This window comes from Anopheles bellator, chromosome 2, assembly GCF_943735745.2.
Source record: "Anopheles bellator chromosome 2, idAnoBellAS_SP24_06.2, whole genome shotgun sequence".
NCBI lineage: Eukaryota > Metazoa > Arthropoda > Insecta > Diptera > Culicidae > Anopheles > Anopheles bellator.
In genome coordinates this window covers 71,431,472-71,453,836 of record NC_071286.1, presented here as the reverse complement: position 1 = coordinate 71,453,836, position 22,365 = coordinate 71,431,472, and the positions used below count along the sequence as shown (strand labels likewise).

Below are 22,365 nucleotides of genomic sequence, written 5' to 3'. Positions count from 1 at the left end.
TAGTAAGTCGTGCAGAGGGGGGCTCATGATGAGGCTGAGACGCACTAGCGCTTACCAGACGGGGGGACCAGTAGACAACATGTGCGCGGCGGTGTTTTGGTTGTTGGCCACTGAAAAAATATGTGTGCAGCACGTTTTTTGACTTAAGTTTTTGAGCGCGCTCCGTTTCCGATTGTCGGCTGTGGTTTATGGTAGCGATCATAAATTTATGATTTCATCCATTACTGAGGTGCGAAGTGGATATTTCTTGCTGCTTCCCATCGCCCATCAAGTAAAGCAGCTTCAACGAACGCAAGTTTACAAATCGGATCGATTTTGGTTGGTGGACGATAATTAGTCAAAGCTGCTCGGCGATGCTCTGTTCGATGCAGGTCGTGTTGTGAGTGTCCTGTTGCTGGTAGTAGTGGCCCACGAACGGGTGAATGGATGCAATTTTGTAATTTAACTTCGATTGCACAACTTCGATCAACCGCGATACGATGCTGTGGATCAGCAGCTGAGTCAGTGTTTGTGACTCCGACCGTCGGAGGGCGCACATTCGCGCATTTGTGTTGCTTTGTTCGACTCGCGGCGCCGTCGTCGTCATCAACGTTGACGGTGCGATTCTCTCTCTCTCGCTCGCACAGTGACACGTTTACGGTATACGGTACTTCGCATGTCTCTCTCTCTCTCTTTGACGCGTTTTCTGTCCCTCTCTCGCCGCTCGCCGCGGTGCATTGCCGTTGACCGGAAGTTTCCTTTAAGTGACGGCGTTGAATTAGGGACGCGTAACGTGCAATTAATGTGCCACAGAATTGTCCCGCTAAAAAGGTGTGTATTTGAATGGTGTGCCCGGTTTTTCTAACAATGATAAAACACAGCGTAACGCTCTTCGGTTTTGGACTGTCCTCGGGGGGAGGCCAGGCTAAGGGGTAAATGGAGGGGTTCGCAGGATAAAAATCTCTCCTCCGGAAGTGCGCGTTGCTCATCTGCGCAAACGTAGGCTTCAGGCGGGACAGATACGTGCGTCTCTTTTTCTCTCACACGCGCTACCGATCCTTTCAAGGCTCTCGGGAAGGTGCCGCATTCTTAGCAGCTGATTTTGACAGGCGCGTCGTCTGGCATTTTTTCGTTGGGTTTGTTTTTTTCCCTTTCTCCTTCTCACAACTGCTCTCTCTGTCTCTCTCTCTCGCGGTGCGCGGTCTTCTCTTTAATCCATGGTCCATTTAATCCATCCAGAAAGGGGGAAGAAAAGAACAACCCAAAGTCTTGCTGCCATCGTGTTGAAGTGCACATTTTGCACGTACTCCAAGAGTTGCAGATTTTCTCTCCGTTCGGAGGAGACGATCCGAAAGAGATGACACTAAACAGCAGGCCGTCATCCGATCCTCCGAAATCAAAACGCTGCCCGCGCCGTTACGTGGGGCACCCGACTCTCCGCTGAATTCCTTAAGCAAGCCGAAGCCGTTGCAATTTAGAAAGTTCAAGGGCGACCATAACGAACCGCCGAAGCCAAGACGGTGCAGCCAAAGAACGCGGACGGCGTGTGCGCGGTGAACGAGGCAAATCAGCGGTGTTCGCGGCGATCGACGACCGCTGCCGATTCCGATGCTCGAAAGTTGCCTACTTTGATGGTGGTGGATTAATGCAGACGATTTCTCGATTGTTTAATGAACTGGCAAAATGGCCTAACGTCCTTTAGTAGCGTCTGAGTGCGGGCGGAACGTTGATCCGGTATGCCCCGACGAGTGGGGGTGACCTTTAGGAGGGGGTCTAAACTAGTTATCGATATGTTTTACAAGCCGTTTTTTTTCTTGTAGCATGAACTGTTGGCGAAGCATGGCCGACCAACAGGAAGGGGTGCGTTTTGTCTCGGTCTTCGTCTTGCGTCGCCCTCCGCTTTCCTGAATAGTGTCCAGCTTCATTCCGCGCTCTCAGCTGCCGGACGTTTGCTTGAGTGATCGATAAGAAAATTGAATCGATGGTAGTCCGCGTGGAAGTGTTGCGATCCCCTCAGGCAATGCGGAAAGGGCGTTCGAACGCTGTGTCAGTCAGAAATGCCCAGCACCCGATGGTGTGGCATTAAAGCCCCACCGCAACACCACCGTTTGTACAGGAGGCAATTATCGAGTCCCCAAGGACACGGTTCCGTTGCGACAAAGATTCATAACTATGGAGGGGTTGTGCATCGGGCGGCCAATTCCGCCACAGAGCCGTGCCGTGTCTTTATTCCGCTCCAACTCGTTGGGCACGTACTCCCTGTGCGACGCGTTGCGTAGTAACGATCAGCTGCACTCTGTGGATGCCGATATCTCACTACGATCATGCTATCCGGTTTTAAGCAGCGTATCCGGTTTTGCGCCGTTGATCACTACGGGCAAACTTGTTTTCTAATATGTCAAACGCGTCCGTTTCATCGACCCAACTTCAACCTTTTATTTTTGCTGAATTCCTGGCGATGGTACTGGCGTGTGTGGTCTCAGACTTAGCATTATTTGGCAATTATTAAGGCACATTGTCTCAAGAAATAAACACGCTCATGTTGGTTAACGCGCAAGTCGCAGTGTTACGTTATCGAATGGCGAATGGCGGAAATTACCCTCTACGTGAACGGCAGCCACCACCACTACCGGTCGTTCGTACCGCTCCGGCGGAATGGTTGTGCCGAGAAGAATGTTCCGCGAAAACGGCACGCACCGCCTTCGTCTTCCTCGGTCCGCGATCGTCGAAGCAACGTTACGAACGTGATGCCTCAAGAGTAACGGTTCTCCAGTGAGCTCCGGGAAGCGATCTCCGATGCACAGTCGAAAGAATCCAAGACGGTGCTTATGGTCAGACTAATGTGCTGGTTCTGTTACCGTCGAACACAAATTATAGCATCGCTATCGTGGCGCGGCACGTATCCGCCGATAAACTGTGGCCACATTTGCATAGCAGTGTCCATTCGGCGAAGAACACCACGGTCCCGCTCAGTTCTGATGAAAACTTACCTTTCCAATCGAAGATAGGGTCCCCAGCAGCGTTTGCAGGGTTCCTTCGATTAACGATCAATTAACCTTGCGCCCGTTCGCTGGCGACGGTTATCTTGTAACGGCACTTGAAAGATAATGCACCCGCTTGTGGCTGGCTGAGTGAGCGGTGGTACACTCCCTCCTCCAGGTTGATGTTGTACATATTTTTCACAGGGCAATTTCGGACTGAACGCTCTCAGCTATTATCGCAGTAACATAGTCAGTAACGATGCGCTTCAATGATAATTTTTCAAACAAATTTGCATTCAACTATGGCTACAGTTTTGACAATCGGGTGGTGCACAATGCAAAGCTTACTAAGCTGCTCTTTGCATCCTTATTCGTTTCTACTTCGTGCGTCATTTCCTTCTAGAGTATTCCACGAAATGGCATCATTTTACTTTTGACAGCAGGCTAATGTTGGTACAAATGCTACAAATTAAATTATTATCAAAATACAAACAGTGAAACGCAAACACGATTGAGAACGCACGGTACGAGGCCATTCCTGCGCATCCATCCCTCAGCACTGAAGCAGTCACGCTGTCTGCCCGTCACAGTCGCCAACTGATACGGTTGAAGTTCTACAAAGCTAAGTCTCCATCGCTCATCCACTTCGGTGGACGGTGGCTCATCGGCGACCCTGCTGTTTGTGAATATGACGTTCGAAAAATGAAACACCCTTTCAGTTTCAGTGCCAGTCCTGAATTTCGGTGCGTGAGTGTGTTTTGTTCTGGCGATGGTCAAGGGGTCAGTTAACCGGAGAGCGCGAAACCTCTAGTCTGCGCCGAACCGCTTGCCCGGTATGGTGGTGCGCTTTCGGGTGGGTCTATATTTAGGGTGGTTCGCGTTTGATATTCGACCCCCGTACGTCAGCTCTTCACGCCACGGACACGGTCTCCGATGGTCGAGCGGGCTGTTCTGTGCACCTTCTTCCACAGCACAGCACAGTATGTCGGCGGAGCGAGACTGTGGCCATTTATAAAACATAAACCGATTACCGTAATTGCACTGTCGTGAGCAACATGCAAACGGACCGTATTTTTAGCAAAATAGTATTAGAAGCAATAGAAAGGACCAGATTTTGAAGCACACGCTTCCGCGCATCGATCTCCCTGGCGCCGATTGTTTTATTCTAAAACTTTCTTTCGCAGATTGAAATTGTACAAATCGTAACCCCCGCAGGGGTATTGTGTGAAGTGAGTGAAGCATCAGCAGCAGCTTCGGTAGTGTTTACGGTGGTTCGGTTGAGTGGTCGACGAGATCCGACGTCTTCGAAAACCCCCGTTTTTTAACACTTGCACACACGCGCACGCATAGACAAGAGCACGGATAGTGGCCGAGTGTGAGTCACCCGAGAGCAGGGCGCGTTCACAGGCGAGCTCTGTCCCCGCGTTGTGTACGATCGGATCGCTCAGGATCGATCGACGACATCATCATCGAACGCCCGCCCCGGCAGCAGCGTCACGACTGACGGCGGTTGCGGGTGGCTTCGAGTGGTAGGACAGGGATAAAAATAACCCTTTCCTTCCCCGTGCTCTTCCCCAGCAGTATTTGCAGTAACACTCAGTGAAGTTCGATTGTGATTCGGTGATATTACTACATACGGCGGCGCTCACGACGCCTTGGTGTGAAACCCGCGCGAGAGAGTTCAACAAAGGCTGCCTTTTGTATAAGTTGTCCGTGTTCCGCTGTTGAGTGTGATTTTCTTTTTTCTTTCACTTCCGGCATACTGCTGGTTGGTCTTCGAGGTAAGGTTCTTGCCGCCGCCAGGCGCCCAGCACCGCTAATCGCAGGTTCGCTAATCGAGTCCGTTTCCTTCCTTCGCCACAGGGGTACGTGTCGCGAAGTAGGAGAGCGGAGACCGTTGGTCACCATCGTCGTCGTCATGAACGCGAAGGACAACAGCAGCGGAGATGAGCAGGTCGAGTGTCCACTGTGCATGGAACCGCTAGAGGTGGACGATCTGAACTTTTATCCCTGCACCTGCGGATACCAGGTACTGCCCTGCGTGAGATGCTCCTCGTGGCAACTTATTCACGTGAACGAGCCCTCTCTCTCCTCTACTCACCAGATATGTCGCTTCTGCTGGCATCGGATCCGCACGGACGAGAACGAACTGTGCCCGGCGTGCAGGAAGGCGTATCCGGAAAACCCGGCCGACTTTACGCCCCTATCGCAGGAGCAGATTGCGGCGTTCAAGGCGGAAAAGCGTCAGCGGGACCAGCAGAAGAGGGCGAAAATCTCCGAAAACCGGAAACACCTCGCGAACGTACGGGTGGTGCAGAAGAACCTGGTGTTCGTCGTGGGGCTACCGCCGAGACTGGCCGACCCGGAGGTACTGCTTTCCGCAAGGTTTTCCGTGCCATTCCGTGTTGTTGATGCCGCTAATGTGCCCATTTTGATCCGTCGGGTTTTGTAGATTCTGAAGAAGCACGAATACTTCGGGAAGTATGGTAAAATCCATAAAGTGGTCATTAACCCTAGTACAGCGTACGCCGGTGTGCAGGTAAGATGAGCGAGAAGTGGCCGGGCAAATGATGGCACCAGGACCAATGATTGACCCTTTCTCTGGGTTCCTTCATCACCTCCTCCGTGTCCACAGGGTCCGTCGGCGTCAGCGTACGTGACGTACATCAACAACAACGACGCGCTGAGGGCAATCCAAAGCGTCAACAACATCATGATCGACGGGCGACTGATAAAGACGAGCTTAGGTACGACCAAGTACTGTAGCCACTTTATGAAAAACCAAACCTGTCCCAAGCCGGACTGCATGTACTTGCACGAGCTGGGCGACCAGGAGGCTAGCTTTACGAAGGAGGTAAGAAGACGGTTTCTTCGGCCGAAGAATGGCGTACGGTAATACACGTTGCTTCCAACGTTCCCATTTCGCAGGAGATGCATCAAGGGAAGCATCAGGAGTACGAGAAGCGGTTGCACGACTCCATGCAGGCGCAGTTAGGTCTGACGTCGGCGAGTGGCACCGGCAGCGGTAGTGCGGGCAGTGGTGGTGCGATCAGCAACGGTACTACTGGTAGCGGTGGCGGCAGTGGCGTTGCGCTGCCCAGCTCGGCATCCGCGACCACGATAGCCAGTCTCGGTCAGACGGCAGCGGCGGTCGTAGCGGCAACGATCGTGCCATCGGCGACGGGAGCCTCGTCGGCAGCAGCATCAACTGCAGGTGCGTCCCCGCTGGTGGTAAATGGCAGCTGTGAGGGTGGTGTGGCGGGTATTGGTGGTGGTAGTGAGAGTATGCCCAGGTCCCACGTTGGCGTCAGCGGAAGCCACAGCCACAGCATCACGAAAGCGACGCCGACCGCGGCGGCCACAACAAAGGGCACCGGCAGTGCGCTAGGTTCTGGTGGCAGCAAGTCAGGTGATATTAAACAGATAAGCGACATAACCAATGGACCGATACAGAACAAAGACGCGTGGCCAAGCTTATCGACGACGCCACCCCTCACCACCGGCTGCGGAGGAATCGGCGGTAGCAATAAGGAGAATAAGCTTAACGGTAAAACAGGTGTGTGCGAGCTTTCGCGAAGGCATAGAACCGTATTTCTACCACTACTACTACTACTACTACTACTACCTCCAAACACTACTTACAACATCAACTGTCAGGTACCGTACATACCGTATCAGGAGCTTCGGAACGTGCACATGTTTCGGAGGATTTGACCCCGATTCCAGGCTCAAATTTTGCTCCTTAATTCCCGTGAATGAGCCCTTCAGCCCTTCAGCCCTTCAACTTAGCAATACTTGTGATGATCGTTTTATCGGTAGTAGTCACTAGTTGAGACAGAAAACGAAGGACCGGAAAAGTGCACAGAGCTTCTTAAACAATTTACGGCATGGCGTCCTGTGCTGTTGTTCCTAACGATTGCCCGGTCCAAAGTTGGGCCTTACTTGTGGGCACTGTGACTAACAACGTAGATTCGAAAAACAAATATTTTATGCACCAGAACTTCGACCGTAAACCTTAAACGACATTCTGTCATCTGCTATTGGTTATGTCTCGACTCTATGATCACGTTTGTCTGTCGCTCTGCGTCTTCGCCTGCTCTGATCGAACTAGATGCCTTTTTAGGAGTACCATTTAAATATGTCATTGAACCGTTACCGTTACGTTTGCTTAGTGCAAATGATGATTGTATGCCATTGGTTGGTCCTTTTTTTGCTATCTTTCCATTGTTGATAAGTATTTGCGAAGGACGAGTCATGTTGTTTATGATTATCCCATGTTTTTCTTCATTTTTATTTTGAAAAGCTTTAGTTGAAATTGTTTTAGAAGAAAAAACGTATTTTCCTAAATGTTTAGTTGTTGGAGTGCGTGGATTGGTTTTCATAAGAAATTTAAAAGAAGGTAAACATTCCTCAGTGCGAATAGTTCTGATAACACTACGTATCTACTACCACCCAACCACCCACCAGCTCAGCGGTGTCACTGGTGAAGCAGAAGAACCTCGGGATAATGGACCTCGGGATGTTCCGTAATACAATCGGCGGTAGCGTCATTAACCCCTATTCGTTTCTCGATTCCCGTTTCCAGCAGCTAACAAAGAGAATACGGCGTCGAACCGAATTGACCGAAAGCACGAAACAAAATCTCGCTCGAAGGGAGGCAAAAACAAGTCACAGCCACAACACAACAACAAAAACAGTCACGACAATTCCAGTAATCATAAAGATAGTACAACTAATGTGACTAGTGCCAACGGTGTTTGTGCTGCAGCTGCCGGGGGCAACAAGGGTGCGTCGCTGGCGAACGGCAAGGGAGGCAAGATGGCCAACGGTAAGCAGCGCAGCAGCAACGCTGGCAGCGGAGGCCCGCTTCAATCGCACGAGGCAGCCCTCAATGGTAGCAGCAATAAGGAGGTACACAACAATAGTAAAAACCTGAAACAGCAGCAGAAGCATCAGCTTCAGCAGCAACAACAGCAGATCATTCTCAACGGCAACGATGGCAGTGAGTCGAAGGGACAGAGCAAAAAGCACGACCCGAACGCAACTACTGCTGCCACCGCGGCAAGCATGACGGATCGTGTAGTGGCTAACGGTGCTAACGGCCATATCATCAACGATCTCGACGATGATGATGACGAACTGGACTTTGAGGACCTGGACAACGACGCCCTGTCATCAGATAATGATGGCAAAACCGATTCACCTTCGCTAAGGTAAGGAAGATCACTTGATCGTTTTAGAGGGGACCGTTTTACGGACCGTTGCGTTAACCCCGGTGTTTTCTTCCCATGGAGCAGCAGCACGGAGTCGTCCCAGAATGGTGGCGACAGTGGTTCGCTCAGTGAGACGGCCAGTGGCAAGAGCTCACCCGGAGCGTATACCGATCCGTTGGGCAACGGCAGTGATAATGTGATAGCAGCCAGCAAGGAGAACGTACCGAACGGTGTCTCGAGTGGAGCACCAGCGACGGAAGACGGTGGTGATAATGTGGCGCTTCGCAGCTCATCGTCGCCTTCTGCCTCTTCCATCACAACCACCACCTCGACGTCATCGGAGAATAATAATGCTATTGTGGCCAGCGAAAGCTCGGCAGCCACTGTCGCGACTGGAGCGTCTTCGGCGGTCAGTTCGTCACCGTACGGAACCACGGCAATGGACGGTTCCAGCTCTACGACGCTCAGCTCATCGATGGGCAAACTGGCCCTCACCAGCAGCACCACCGCAAACGGTAGTATTCTGAACCACAAGTTCACGGGCAACAGCGCCAGCCTCATCGAGGGACCGGCGGCACGGTTCAGTAATCTCACCGGCGCCACCCTGCTGGACGATAACAGCAGCTTCTTTTCGTACGATTCCTTCAATCTGCACGCCAAGCAGTCGGCAACGGACCTAGGTTTGTTTAGTTTTGGTACCCACCAGCTTCGCTAGTGGAACGGCCGAACTCATGATTTGCTTTGGTTTGCTCAATTTGCAGCACTTAATGGTGGTAACAACCAGAGCGGGTTGACTTCGTCTCAGTTGCCGGATCTCCTGAGTGGTACAAATGACACGAACGATCAGCACGCCAAGGAGTTGCTCAAGAATATGGGCAATCTTCAGCAGCAGGCTCAGCAGCATCATCCGCAGCATCAACAGCAGCACCCGCACCAGCAACACTTGTTCCAGCATGCGGCTCGCTTCCAGCAGCACCTGAACGGGCTCAGTGGGCTCATCGGCAACGGTGACGCCAGTGGCATCATGGGCGGTGCAGGAGGCCCAACCGAAGACCTAGAGGCAACGCTAAGCAAGTACGTGATGCGTAACAAGCTGGACGACCAGCACGAAGAGTGGTTGCGCTTGCAACAGCAGCAGCAACAGCAGGAGCAACAGAAACGTGGTCACCTAAACAACGGACTGAACGGACTGCCACAATTCATTAATTTTAACGGTACGTCCTGTGCGTGGGGTAATTTTTGAGCATACTAGCATTACCGTTAATCCGCCGTTTGTTTGGCATTGCAGAATTTGGAATGAACGATTTCATGCACAAACCGAACGTCATTCAAGGCAACTTCCTTAGTCAGCAGCAGCAGCAGCAGCAGCAAATGCGGTTACACACGGACGTGGGCCAAATGTACGGCAACGCCAACATGTCGAAGCTGAACAAGTTTTTCGACTTCCACAAGAACCAGCAACAGCAGCAGCAGCAGCAACAACAACAGCAACAATTTTTACTCAACGGACAACACAATTCGCTCTCGCAGGCGGTGGACATGAATTTAGTTAATCTCCTCGAGAACAGTCGGTTGAACGGCCATTTTCTCGACCAACACAATGGTACGGCATCGGCCGGGATCTTGCGATAAAACCAAACTCACTCACGGTGTTGCACTTTGCAGGTTTGTTGGGATCACAGCTACAGAAACAACGGTTACTCAATCTGAACGCTCACAATGTGCTGCTGAACGGTGGCAATCCGCTGCAGCAGCAACAGCAACATGCGGCCGCGGCCGCGGCAGCAGCTGCAGCCGTTTCGCAGCACCAACAGCCACCATCATCCACGCAGCAGCAACAGTCTAGCAGCAGGATCCACAATCCTCAGCAACAGCAGTCCCAGCAGCAGCAACCACAGCAAGTGGCGCAGTATTCGCAAAACCCGACGGTCGACGATGAGCTCGGATTCGATCCGTTCCTCGAAACGCAAAAAGCGTTGGCCGAGCTGATGAACGACGAAATGAATCAGCAGCAGCTACCGCAGGGCTCAGCCAACCACAGCAAGCTGCTGGAGAACGTCCAGCAACAGCAGCAGCAACAGCGAACGCGGATGCCACCGCCTGGCTTCAATCACATGAATGCTTTCGGGTTCGGTGTACCGCGTGCGCAAGGTGAGTGTGGCCTCGAGCCCTGGTCCGGCACACAGTAATCGCTAACGATCGTTCTGTTTGCGCGTACCCAGGGAGTAAAATATTGCCCTTCATGAACGGTGGCATGCCGCTACCGAACGGTCAGCAGCAGGCACCGGCGCAGGCCGGTAGCTGGAACAAGCAGCAGCAGATGCAGCAGCCATTCATGGGTTTCCAGCCGAACGAACCGAACCATATGGCCCAGCCTCAGGGCCCGCAGAATGGTCTCAACAAAGCAGGTACGTTGGCTTCACTTGAAGCGCCATTGTCGGCTGCTTTCATAATACTAATTTTCTCCCTGCTCCACACGCCAGCTTATGGTAACAATTTCCCCGACTGGACGTCCCTCGATCCGGCCATCGTATCGTACCGTCAGTTCTCTTTCATGAACGGACCGAATCAGGCGACCGGTGGCGATATGTTCCTCTCCGCTCAGCAGCAGCAGCAAATGAATCAGCAGCAAAACCTTCAACCTGGACAAGGTATGTGTTGGGGGGGCTTTTGGGGGCTTTGATCAGCAAGCGCTACAATGTGGACCACTTCTCGTACAGCTTTCGGGCACCATGGTCTCAACTTGCAGTCGAACTTGATGGGTCAACAGCAGCAGCAGCAGCAGCAACAAGCTAATCCACAGGTAACAACAGCAACAGCTAACTTTCAGCATGAGTTCACCAATTGACCCCTCAACTGCGTAACTGCTTTGCAGCTTAACTTTTCTCACGCCAACTGGCTAAACAACGAGCAGAACGTCTACATGAACGGCGGGCTGACGAATGGTGGCGGGTTCCCGAACGGTTTCGACAAGTTCTCCATCCCCATGCCGCCGGGATTCCAGAACAACGTGCCCGGCAACAACAAGCAGAAAGCCGAGTGCATCAACTAAGCGCCCCTCGCGTCCATTTCTCTTAAACCGAACACCAACCAACCAACCAACCACCACCCGGAACTCTAGCCCAACCAGTCAATCAAACGGATCGCAAACCTTTAAAAACGACAGACAAACGACCGCCACCATAGGTGAATGGATGGAATTATCCTTCTTGTTCGAAAAAGTTCCAAAACAATCGCCCCGCTTCAGAGAGTGGCGGTTTTTGACATCTACTTTGTGATAGGATGGCGCAACGATCGTGCAACCCGCTCGAATGAGCTGCACAGCCACGTCCTGCTGTGTGTTCTGATCTGTGGTATCTACAATGTAAGCTGTGTGTGGGTGTGTTGTGAGTGTGTGCGTGCAAGGATCAGTCATTAACGACGTACTAAAGTTTTCCTCGTCCGTATCCCATTGAATGCGGTGCCAGAAACGGTTGCCGCATGAATTAGTAGAATATGAAGATTGTGTAGGGGGTTCCCTAGCACAGCGCGCATAACACTGAAACGAAATAAAATTTCCACCCACTGGTTCGATCACATTACGATCATCTGACGCACACGCACACACGACGCGCGCACACATCGACGGTGACGGCTCGACCGCGAATGGAAGCGTATGTTTGATGAGAAAAGTTAAACGAATGTAGCTTATCGACAGGGACGTGGGATGTCCCCTCGGGAAACGGTTTTTGTGGAACCGAAAGCAAACGTACCTGTGGAACGCAACAAAACGAACGAGCGGACGTATCAAGGGAGCGAAAAGCAAATTCAGATTTCAATCGGTGGCTCCGAACGGCACACGGTTCCGCCCCCCAAATGAAAGCGGGCGATCCGCCGCGCTACTTGAGTGTAATTTTGCGAACACCACAAAAGGAACTTCCGTTTCTGATGTGCTTTTTTTCTCGATCCCCCGAGCATTGGTTGCTCAATCGGATCGGCGGCAGGAGTGTGCCTCAAACGACATTGCAAAATCACACATCAGGTATCTTCTTTGGAGCACGGTGGGACCTCCGATGGGACAGGTTTGCTTACATTGCGCGCGCCTGCGGCAGAACAAACCACCGATCGTAACTGGCTGGTGACAGGACGATCGATCGAACGGAAATTTAAGACACGCAAGACGCTGCGAAGAACTCCAGGAAACCTAGGGATGACTCAACTCTTGACCACTCGCGGAAGGGGGTCGAAACTTTCAGAGAAATGTTTTAAATTATGTCCAACACACTGTCTGGCAACACCATGTTTTAGCGAAACCAACATTGCCACACTGCAGCAAAATGGTTAGGCACGGACGGATGGGTGGCCCATTATATTCTCTATTACACTATTATTATGAATATTATTGATTATTTGAAAATTCTATCCCTGACCACGCACGCGAGCGACCACCTTTCACTAATCGATGGGACTTTTAAGAGGCGGTGACCGCTGGTGTGACCACTTTATGATATGCAATACCCAAAATTATAACCAATCATAAGTAAGCAAACAAACCAGAACCGGGACGGGGCGGCAAAGGATCGGAGAGCGATCGTCGTTACAAGAGAGAGAGAGACGCACAGGAGGATCTGTGGGGACGCGATTGGGCTAATCAACCGCTTTCCGCGCAACGGTCGACGCACGGGGGCCTTCGGTGATCGGATACGATCAGACAGACAGACCAATGGAAAGGATGGAAGAGGAAATACGTGAATCCGGACAATGCATTCCCCACGTGGCAGTGGTGTCAAGCTGCGACATGAGATGACGAAAGCGATCCATACTTAACCCGGTGGCACACGGAAACGGTGTGCAAAACAGTGTTGCAGTGCACGTGGCATGTGTTTTGGGGGGGCGATCTCTCCAGACATGTGCAAACGTTAAGGGTGCACAGGAGATCGCTCCACTCCACGGCCCGCGCACCCATCTCTCTAGTCATGTTTGTTTCCGCTCGGTGTCGCTCGGATGGTTCGCGTTTCGGATGACGGGGGCTGGCCCTTTGTTGTGCGCCTCTTCCCTATCCCGGTTCCTGCACCGAAACTGGCAGGCGCAGGTGCACGGCACCACTGTCGGATAAGGGGTTAGCATTGATCCTCCCATTCACGTATAATGTACAGCCACACGCCGCGTTGATCGCGCGCGTACCATTCACACCTCTCTCCATTCTTCTTCCACACGCAAGAAGGCCTTCGGCTGGGGTTGTGCGCGGAAAGTGGATCAAGCGAATGAAGCAAATGTGGTGGGGACCCCCGAATTGAGGGCCCCCCCATTAGCATTCATGTAATGCAATGAGTAAACATAAATGATGCCTTTGAGAAGACCAACCTTGCGTTCCCCGCAATCCAGAGATCGATAGAAGGAGAAAGAGAGAGAGAGAGAATGCCCACACTAAACCTTATATGCTAAACAAAACACTAAGGAATATTACATTGTGAATCGAAAGTATGCTAACAAAGGGAACCGTGTTGCGCTGCTGTTGCTGTTAGGCGAAGCCGAGAGAGCTTTGCGTGCGTTGAACGCGAAACACACATTATAAATAATACACGCGAGGAGAAGAAGATGCTGACGATGATGCTGAGATACTGATGACACTGCGATGATGATGGACGCAGAGCGAGCGGTCAAACCAACCGCGCAATATGTAGCAAATTTAAACGATAAACAAACAAAAACACAAACAACACAAATGATTGCCGTGCCCGTCGTGGCGTAGCTAAACGTAATCCGCAAAATGAACCTTGTGGTGGCGATCACGGCGCACACACGAGACGCGGATCGAGGTCGGTGGGTGCAGCACTCGTGGTACCGGCGGGGAGAAAAGACGATATAAATTGAAGCATAAGAACGAGTGAGACGCGCGAATGGGGGAAAGTATAATACAGAGTAAAACGATGAGAAAAAATGGCAAAACTGAGAAAACTATGAAAATATACTTAATATTTGAAAAAAAAAACACCAACCGGTTCTTTGTGTCTTTTATTATGTAGTGTTACTGTTTGGCAACTTACAATCACAATCTTGCCCAGCTTCCTTCTTAGCATGTCTGCGCGGACCCATTGAGCCAATGGCCACCGAGTGCCATGAATCTGTTCGGTGCAACAAAGCATAGCAAAGTTTTACAAACACAGTGGTAATTTTAATACAAAAGACCCTCGGACAATGACGCCGGCGATGGTTGTTTTCCGAACACAAAAGACACCAAAGCACAGACAGTATTCTGCAACGCGCGAACCCTAAAGAAAGCGAACTTACCAGAAACATATGCTGTCCGGCACTGGCCCCACCGCAGAGAGACCCACCTGTGCCACACTGTCGAACGTGTGTAGGGTGGAGTTTTTTAATTAATTTCCGCTTCCTCTTGAGCGCTTGGCCGGTGGTTAGCATGCCGGGGACTGTGAGTTTCATTCCATTCGGTCGGTCGGAACGTTGTCGAAGGACACCCCGTCAAAAAGGGATTCCTTCTGTTTTGTCACTTTCGAAAAGTTGCGACTTGGGCCAGAGTTCGGGTGCCACATCCCAGATCGTTACAATTGTAATTACTTTCCGGTGGCCGGGAAAACTTTCGACGCGTGCAGCACTTATTGCAAATTCTTTGGGCTTTGGGTGTTCCAATTTCCAATCGGTCGGGTATCCTAATGATTGACGCAAGTGTCAAGAGCGAGCATAATTGTCTTCCTTTGTGCCGCTTGCCATAATCCTTTTCGATCTATGGATCGGGAATTAAGGGGTTTAAAGTTTATTTTCATACCCATTTTTGAAGGATAAGGTTAGGGTTAATAAAATTTCATTAATAATTGATGAGATTGTCATAGGCTAGACACTGTTTAATGATAGATGCACTTTGTTGCCTATTTCGGTAGTCTTTCGGATCGACAAACAATGAAAGGAAAAACGGCAAACTTAGCTCTAATAACGAAGGCTGAAGGCTTCTTCCCTCTGCCAACCACTCGAGCTGTCTCGAGATATTGACATTTGCTATGTCCGCTATGCCCCCGAACACCCAACTCATCTTTCAAGGGACCCCCCATCTCTCTCTCTGTGACTCTCTGGACGTAGGCCACAGGCGTAATCTAGAAATCGAACGTCGCGCATTGCCCTACGACGACAAAGAGCCACCACGTCCTTTACCGAGATTCTTCCGTCGAGGTCCCTTTTTTGTCAAGCTCCTCAAGTCGACCCCGTGCCTGCCGTTGTGGTCCCTCCCCGAAGTTCCATTAGAGTTGTTAGTGTTATTGAAAAATGGAACATATGGTGTTCATTTCATTCCGGGGATGGTCCCGTCCTTCGCGCCTTCCGGTCTCACTCGGTTAACCGCTCCTGGACCTAGGAGGTTGCCATGATTCATCCATTTGTCTTTGCCGTGGCTCGATGCCTCCGAACAATGTACCGGAAGTGCTGGGCAAGAGCAAGGTCCCCCCCCCCCGTCCCATTGTCTAGTTAGGGGACTCTCCGGTCCAAGCGGAGAGGCCACTGGGCGAACGGAGTTTGAGTGACTGCTGCGGAGCAAGCTACCGAGAGTTTGGGGCAGCATAAGGGCGAAAGGTTTCACACGAACCGGAACACATAAATAACTGCTTCGAGATCGCTTCCGGATGGCCACCACACTGGTGGTCGCACGTTCGGCGGCTGCCAATTGGCACTGGAACTGCCGTGGACTGAGTGAACCGTCCCTGTGTGGCGCAGAGAGCCGAAGACACATCCGGTAGATGAACTTGAATTTCTTGTCTCAGTTAACAAGTTTTCCGTCGACCCTTCTTTGTTTCAGTTGGGCCAATTCGGTGAGATGCCTTCACGACCGAAGGGTAACTGTATGTTATTTACGATGAACGCTGTTTAATGGAGGACACACTGCACCATTTATTCGAATTACACAAAAAGAAAATTTTATATCCTTTGTTCATTATTTCGAGCGGTTTTCGAGCGATTCTTTCCTTCAAACAGTTATTCGATCGAAACGGGATCAGTTAAGGAAGAAACGCTCCTCCGTTTCATTTTAGTTTTGCTCCACCAAAACGGCCGTACTGTGAGTTGGTTGAATCGAGTTTAAACTTCGTTGGCACCATCGTCGGAGCTTATCGTCGGACCCTCCGCGCTGTGAACCTTCCTGAGGATTGGACATTCTTTGCCTTCCCACTTTCCAGGGACACAATCCGTCCGTCAAGGCGATAGTATCCCGGGCCCGGCTAATGCCATGATTTAGTGGCATGTGATACTTTAGCCTCTTCGGGGCGAAGGAACTTGCACCGGGAGTCGTTCGTAGAACTGGTAACTTTCGGGCTGGGAAACTGGAATTAACTTACTGTTTCCGTTTTTACGGTTTTTGCTTTCGACTGAATGCAGTTCTGTCCTGATTATGGTGAGAGTTTTCGGTATCTAGCTCCGCAAAATCCTAATCAGATAGCAACTGGACGTAAGGAAGATGAAAGTCGCAGGGACAACAATAGTGTCCGTGGAAGGTTTGGTTGCATTGCTGTCGTTAACGCGTTACGAAGGATGCACAACATGGTACGCACCCGATTCCGTGCTCCATCCGAATGCTCCGTTGGTCGCGGAGTCAGTGCGGAAACTGCTTTTGAACTGCAGTTTTCTTTGTTTCATAAAATCGTTTTCCAGCAGCTACGGTCTTCGAGCGTGCCAATGGTAGCATATCAATTTCACCCGCCCTGCAGCCAATCATATCGATGGGGTTGAGCACACTTTGGCAGCTTGAACGGGAGGCAGCAAGTTTCCGGAACGATAATGCACCGATGCACCGGGCACTGGGCTGCATCATTTCCCTTTCTCCAGTTTTCCGATAAAAGGTCCGCTGAGAGCCGGGATCATTCGTGCAACCCGTCCAGTGCCACTGACTGCGCGAACAATCGTAATTTATGCATCGCAACGGATCGTGCCGGTCACGATGGGCCACAGCATAACCCCTGGTATCCTGCCAGCCACCCGGAGCAAACTTTTTCACGCCCTGTCACGATTCCCTCTCCGATGGTCCCCGTTTAACGGAATGGCCAGCCAAGAAAAGGGCGAGCAAAGCCGGATCATTCTCAAGATGTGTCCGTTCGGTCCGTTTCTGCCGGCTTCTTATTCCGAGCGCGCTCGGTTCATCAGTTGATTCATGAGTTTCCGCTCACGTTTTTCGGCGCAGAAGTGACAAGCGATAAAAGGCCAATAATTGAAATTATCATTTCCAAATAATGGCCGCCACCAATCGCGCGGCTCGTTAGGATCGTTTCGCGCCTTAATCGGGAGCAATTTGATTTTATTTTCAATTGGCACATGAAAGTATAATCTAGGGATCGATTAAGAAAAAACTCGGTGGGAACGGCTGATATAGCGTCATTATACTTACGATATCGATCAAATGTTGTCAGTGATGCTTGAAGGGGATCGGACTCCCAGAACCTCTCAGGGATGTTTCAATCATCAATTTAAATAATGTTTTAAAATGGTCTGCGCAACAAACAACGATGAATGTGGATAAATTTAAAGTTTTCCCTCCAATCTCTGTGCACTTTATTCAGTTGATGTAGACCCTTAAACGCAGCCCTTAAACAGCGCAGGTTTCGGATACGAAATGCTTACGGAAGGAAGGAAGGGCCTGTGTAAAACAGAAATAAGCTCACCCGAAACATACTTTAAACAGCTATAAAAGTAACCACCTATTTCCACTAATACCAATGTAATGCAACCGGAACGGTCCATCCCACTTCCGGTGGCAGGTTTCGGGAGTAAAGCTAACAATGGCCATAACAACAGGAATTGCAGACCTTCGCACGGGTTTGTCGTACACTATCCGCCGTTATGCTTTCGAAGCGGCCTTATGTTGGCCGACCGCTACGGGTGACGCGGTGAGAGGACAGAGGCGAGGCGCTTTTCGGTCTGTGCTGTGGTACAAAGTTTGTGTTACCCCATTCTTTGGAGCCTGGCGCTGGATTTTTTGCTCCATTTGGCTGGTTTTGTCGTTTGGGCGATTTTTCTCACTCACGGAAGGTAGTGAAAACATGTGCCGTCTGCTGGTCCTGTGGTGTATTTGCCCATTCGCGATGCTTTCACGCCTTCGTGACAATCTAACAGGTACGCTGGAAGGAGTCTGCAGTGGCCCGGGACACCATTTGAATATGTTCGGCCATTCTTGGGCGTTCGTTGTTCGATGATAATTCGAAATGATTATCAAACAACCAACACTTGGCGAGATGGTGTAATGCAACCTGGCAAAATGATACCACAAATGCGAATTCCGACTAAAAAATCATGATAAATCAAATCAACTGACAGACAGAAATGGGAATACTTTAAAGCCAACAGCGCCGTAACCACAAGACCCAACATCCGGTGGCGGTGAGAGCAACGGGCAAAACTACAACAGCAAAAAGCGCACAGGGTCCAGGGCCAGGAATTTGTATCTGTGCGCGCGCGGGATTTTGTCCACGTTCTTCCAACAGGAAATACACCGGGACCGCACGAGGACTGGAATGGCCAATGGTGGGGAGAGTGAAAAATTGGCCCCTGGCGCGGGGAATAATTCGTAGCGATGGCGGAAATGGAGGAAGAAATGAGTTCCCCGTTTTTTTGGGAACCAGAGTACCAAAGGACCACCGTTCGAATGGCCAATTCGCCAAATCCGACCCCAGCAACCATCCAGACTTACCGTCGCTCGTATGAATCTCGGTCCCTTTCTCTTTTACGATGGGCAAATGGCGAAAAGTCACAAAAATATGGTCATTTGTTAGGAAACATTTCTACCACAAACAATTCCATTTGCAGCCCGCCACCGACCAGGCCGGCATCGGCGACGTGGCCACCGAAGTTTTAAAATTGGACACACACGTAAGCGGACGCTTTACACACCTCTCCGGAGTCAGCCGTCCCGGGCGGCCACAGTCACTGGCGAATGGGTTTTACGGTCGAACACCAAGAATCCTGAATCCTTTCGTTTCGGGCAAGTTTCGGACCAAAACCATCGAAACCGTCGATCGTTGCGGGGCGACTTTCTTTCTCTTTCCTCCACGCGACCACGGGTGGATTGTTGGTCAGTTTTTGGATCGCTTCTCCCGAGGTTCGAAAGGACCTGTTTTTTAAGCCCGGTTCTGGAGTTTCCGAAAAGGGTCATTTTGTAGTCTGGCTTTGCATAAGTCCCGATGCTCGGTGACTTCAGTAGAAAAATAGAAACAGTAATGCCCGCTTGAGCGTTATGATTGTAAAGATAGTTTTACATCAGAAGTGGCCACGGAAGTAGTTTAATCAATACAACAAGTTAGTGTCATCACTTTTCTGGCTATCCACCCGAATTTTGCGGTCCTCTTACGGGCAAGTGGTTCAATACTTATTGAAAAATGATCACCAACCGTCCATCGTTGGAAAATTTCATTTCCCAACTCCCCATGAAATATTTCCACTGAAACTGCACCAGATGTGCACCGCTTACTGTGCATCCTTCGGATCTGCGAGTTTTCTTCGCAAACCTGTCGGCCAGAGTGCCAGAGTGACCAGCCCTTGTCTGAGATAAATGTTCAACCCTTATGCCCCAGAGCCGAGCAGAGAGTGGGCGCTACAACGGCAAACATTGCAACGACGTGGCACCGCATATTTTCGGAAATAAAACTGTTTCTGATTTATTTAATATTGCCCTCAGCTGCTGGCCGGCGAAGACGCGTGCGGTCGGGACTGTGGCGTTGCCGAAGTTTATGTTTCTCAGACGTACACGTACCGCTCAGATAACGCTGAGCAGATTTTCGTAGATGGACGTGATCGTCCCTCCGGCGAGATGCCGATGGTCATCGGGCTGGGCAGTGATTTAACGGTCGACGCGGTTCTTGGTTACTTCACTGTTTGTGGTTCATTCGAATGGGCCGCGCCTGGATCCTTCTGGTCGGATCGGATGGTGGAGTGCAAAATTGAATCGTGCACATGTGCCGCATTGGGTCCCCGCATTTACCGAGGAATCAATAACGGATGGCTATTTGTCAACTTTACAATGATTGCGGCACTTTCGGCACAGATTGCAGAAATACTTTTGCAGCTCGAAAAATATTAAAGAGAGGCTATCAGTTGATCGTTGATTAAAAACACTACGCTTGAGCGTGATTGATTAATTGGTTTAGGAATGGAAACGAATTAAAAATGAACTCACACTGAAAATAGCTTCGTCCATCAAATACATTACTGCAACACGCCAACCACATTCGTAGGTCAATTTATATCAATTTGTTGCGCAACATTCCATAGCGCGGGATGATTAATTTTCCTCACTTAGGGCGGTCTTTGGTCGGATCCCAATGAACCGTGGCATGATCGAGTGCCACGGAAAATGTTCTCTTAATTATCACCATCCTCTCTCTCTCTCTACGTATCGCCACCGAAAACCACAACCGAGCGTTGTTAATGCACACAAATTCCGCAACCAGTTTCACACCCAGCCCTTGGCCGAATCTAACACTTTAACAAATTGATCGCATCGTATCGCGTCGGTTCGCGGTAACATCGTACCGCCATAAACAGTGTTCGCCAGAACCCGTCTCCATCGGAAACCGCTAGAGTGCAGCAAGAAACAGGAGCAACAAATCATCTTCCTGCCATCCTCTGTCGATTCGGTACCGCACTTTGCCGCATCTCTCATCACTATTTGCTTAGCAGGAAGGGAGTTCCGGTGAAGGTGTTTCCACCGCGGCGGTGGTATGGAAAATGAGCTAATTTTCGGGCGCGAGTGAAAAATAGGTTACCTCCACCGGGACCGCCCTTGTGCAAGGACCGCGAGTGCAGCGATAATGAAATGCAACAAGCGACTTCCGCGGTGTTGCTCGTTTCGATAGCGTCGTCCGTACCTTCTCGGGCAATGTTTATGAGTGAAATTAGGCTACTTAGCTCATGAGTCATTACTGTTTTTGTTTGGCATTTAAACTGTTCCCCATTTTCATTCAACACACTTTTGTAGCTTAACCATTCAAATTAATTATAATGGTTAAAACGGTTTACCGAAATATACCATTTCCAAAGCAAAGCTCTTCTACATGGCGGTGTATTGAAAATGGTGCCGATGTCATGCCGAACTAACCGGAGAGCCGCCTTCTCATCATGCAACAGTGCTGCATACTGCAAAGTGCCACATTTTAGCAGCCCAACCCAAGTCACTTCCGTTTCCGGCGATAGTGCACCGGTGACGCACCATCGAGCCGGCAAACGCAGGCGAAACGGCACGAAACTTTCACGAATCACGGTGCCCGACCGAGCGCGTCTTTTTCGGGACCGCGTCCTCTCTAGGCTCCCGCCGGCGGCAAGATTAATTACTGTCATAATTTGAGTGGCTTTTTCCGGCTCCGTCTGTGGTGGCCACGACGACGATGACGACGACAACGAACCCTCCGGACCTCAAGCCGTGGCACACAAATTGCCTTCATACATCATCGTCAAAACGTGATATGAAGCGAGCCAGCGGAAGCGTTCGTGGCCACAAAGTGGCACCGAAAGTCGGGGCCGGAAAGCGATCGGGCTTCGGGGTTTTCGGCAAGCGCATGGAGTGACTTTGTGGGGAATCCATCATTTGAAGAATGCACGTGCCCCGAATGCGTCCTACGCGCCGGCGAAAGGAACGATTATCGGGCGGGTGATCCACCACTAATTTGCGCCATCAAAAGTAAGCGCAGTAATTGATGTTGCCCGATGTTCCCGTGGAATTACCAACCGAATTATGTACAGTATTAAAGGGATGCCACCAGAAAAGCTATTGACCTGTTCCCATGAATGTGATGAATACGATGCGGTTCACTTGTCAGCCTAAAATATGTGATTAAATGATTACTTAAATAGTACTCCAAGCAAGGGCTGAGTCGCATTCCAACTAACTGTTGAAATCAGATCTTTCACTCAATCAATAAATAAACACTTAATTTCACTACTAACTTCTTAACCGGAACCTGTCAGTCAACTGTCAAGTTGCTTGTCCAATTTTGCACAACTATTTGTTGTATAAAACAGCGTAACCATGGCTACAGCAGCAGCAACATCTAGCAGCTCACTGCCACTATTTACATAGCCAACAATGTTCAACATGATCATAGCCCACTGACTGACCGACCGCTGGCCGGGCTTTCTGTTTTCACTTCCATTTTCACTCAATTGAGCGCGCGTGAATGGGAATAAATTCGCGCTCCTTGCGGTCCATTAATTTCGCACAGTGATAGTAC

The 22,365-nt window shown here is 50.4% G+C and overlaps 1 protein-coding gene across 1 annotated transcript; it reads left to right on the top strand.

The window, feature by feature from the left end:
- The first annotated feature begins 4,878 nt into the window (after positions 1-4,878).
- LOC131212460 (transcription factor SPT20 homolog) lies at positions 4,879-14,102 on the top strand. The gene is made up of 15 exons (XM_058206328.1): positions 4,879-4,989; positions 5,065-5,328; positions 5,413-5,499; positions 5,596-5,814; positions 5,889-6,522; positions 7,549-8,173; positions 8,258-8,887; positions 8,960-9,387; positions 9,462-9,776; positions 9,839-9,969; positions 10,009-10,324; positions 10,396-10,581; positions 10,657-10,824; positions 10,894-10,976; positions 11,049-14,102. The coding sequence occupies exons 1-15, from the start codon at positions 4,879-4,881 to the stop codon at positions 11,223-11,225; spliced, it is 4,374 nt and encodes a 1,457-aa protein (XP_058062311.1). The 3' UTR covers positions 11,226-14,102.
- Positions 14,103-22,365: the final 8,263 nt, after the last annotated feature.